The sequence below is a fragment of the Phyllobates terribilis genome, unplaced genomic scaffold (assembly GCF_046119375.1).
Source record: "Phyllobates terribilis strain yellow unplaced genomic scaffold, ASM4611937v1 Scaffold_2__4_contigs__length_985480577, whole genome shotgun sequence".
Lineage (NCBI taxonomy): Eukaryota > Metazoa > Chordata > Amphibia > Anura > Dendrobatidae > Phyllobates > Phyllobates terribilis.
This window is the reverse complement of record NW_027362762.1, coordinates 669,281,308-669,283,567: the sequence shown is the minus strand read 5'-3', so window position 1 is coordinate 669,283,567 and position 2,260 is coordinate 669,281,308. Positions and strand designations below refer to the sequence as shown.

Sequence of the window (2,260 nt, the reverse complement as noted above, 5' to 3'; positions counted from 1 at the left end):
TGACAGGTTCCTTTTAAAAGGGGTAAATGGTCTATATTCTAAGTACTTGTGACCACTTTAGTTCTGCTGTTCCAAACACTCACACATCTCTAGCATTGTACTGTACATTCAAGCTGAGTAGAATCAACTGAAACTGCTGCTATGATGGAACTAAACTATATACAAGAATATATTCAAATATGAACAACAATTGCACATCATACAATAGGAGAATAAAATGTATTTCAGTTTATTATTAGATCTATTCAAGAATGACAAATCTTAGCTGTATTACTGTGCCAGTTAAAAAAAGTTTCTTATGTAAAACCCTTGACAAATAGTCCTACATTTTATTTTTCAGGTTTTGGAACAAATAAACCTTATGGAAATAAAACCCATCAAAGGCTTTGCCTTCATCCCATTGATGTTACTGGGGATTCCCGGAAATGTCTATATTATGCTGAAATTTTTTTTGGTTAGAGTTATCGAGAAGAAGCTGCTTCCAACTAGCATTATACTTATAGTGTTAGCGTTAATGAATCTACTAGTTCTGCTGGCACGTGGGACCCCAGAATATATGTACATCACTGGATTGGAGCATTTATTAAATGATGCCGTATGCAAACTCATTGTTTATACCTACAGAACGAGCAGAGCGATGTCTATTTCTACCACCAGTCTGCTTAGTTGTCATCAGTGCATCCTCATTGCTCCTACAACAAGAGTATGGGTCTATCTAAAACCGCGAATGTCTAAAAATATGGTGGCCATCATTATAATTATATTCATCATTAATATGCTACTCTACTGTTCTAGTGTTACATTTGCCCACGCAAAAAGTAATTCCACAAATTCACCATACACATTGCACCTCGTCAGCTGCAGAACTGACTTTTTGACTCAAGCCTCTTTCATCATCAATGGGACCCTCCTGGTTGTAAAGGACTTTATTTTAGTGGCATTGATGACAGTGACAAGTATTTATATTGTCAATGTTCTGCTCCACCATCAGAAAAACATCAAGGACATGCGGAGCTCACATAATGTCAGTAAATCTATTGAGTACAAGGCGTCTCGAGCTGTCATTTTGCTAGTTGTTCTGTATGTGGTTTTGTTTGGACTAGATAGTTCTTTGTGGATTTACTCTTTGATTTATGTTGGGCCAGACCTGAATGATGCTAGAGTCATCCTTGCTTGTTCATATTCCGCCCTCAGCCCCATTTTAATAATTGCTAGCAACCCGAAACTACATGATGTAAATTGTTTAAAACTGTCTAAATGGCAGAACTATAATGACAACTCAGAAAATAAAACTCAGTTAAGCTGGGTTAGTAACTACAATGATGAGAAGAAAAACTGATGTTACATTAAAGTGATTTTCTCATTTTCAATTTAATTAAAAATGTATTAAAAATTTACCGTAGTTTCAAAAATGGAGTTTTTTTTTAAATTTCTCTTGTACTGCTTATTATCTGTGTATATGTCCACCTTAGCAGAATATCAGGGAGGCCAATTTTGCAGGCAAGTAAGGCACACTTGCAAGCTCTTTGCTATAGATCTTGCATGTGCTGTTCGAAAAATAGCAAGATTGCTGGATCCAGCCAGCTTCAGTCCCACAGCTCTTCTCTGTTACTGCAGAGGCAAAGAAGCCTAAGCTTGCAGCATAAGAGGGCACACAGTTCGAGTCAACAGCTTAGCCATGCTGCTGGTCTGACTTGTCAATTATCAGGCCCTTTACGAGCAGGAAATTAGGAGGCATGGAAGCGGCGTACTCCTGAACCTCAATCTTGAGAATAACCCTTTGCTATCTTGGCAAAGTTAAAACCCATCATAGAACTCTAACTCTTTTTCTGTGTAATATTATTTTAGTTTGTAATTTTCAGAACCTTATCATGAATGAGTACAGAAAGCATCTTAAAAACTACATTTTAATGTACATGTTATCAGTTAATCTCTGCAAATCTATTAAAACAGAAAAAAGCACATACTATTTAACTATTATTTTTATAACTTTAATGGTGGAAAGCTAAAAGGAGTTCTGGGTTATTAAAAAGATTTTAATAATCTTGCAAGTCAAGCCAAATGGTCTGCACTGAATGTAGCAATTCTCAACCGCTTCAATAATCTTTCTTTTTTACCCATTGTAAGGTGGCTAATGGTCTCAGGGAGGTATGTGTCACAGATATGGCTGTTCTCTATGATGTAACCCGGAGTGTTTCTCTATTGCACGTAAGCACTAAGAGGATCGTTTGGTGCACCTGGAACCGGGTTATGGGTAGTT

At 36.8% G+C, this 2,260-nt stretch overlaps 1 protein-coding gene across 1 annotated transcript; it reads left to right on the top strand.

Moving 5' to 3' along the window:
- Positions 1-361: 361 nt before the first annotated feature.
- Positions 362-1,339, top strand: LOC141246861 (olfactory receptor class A-like protein 1). The gene has a single exon (XM_073669158.1). It carries the CDS (start codon positions 362-364, stop codon positions 1,337-1,339), a length of 978 nt encoding a protein of 325 aa, XP_073525259.1.
- The last annotated feature ends 921 nt before the right edge of the window (positions 1,340-2,260 follow it).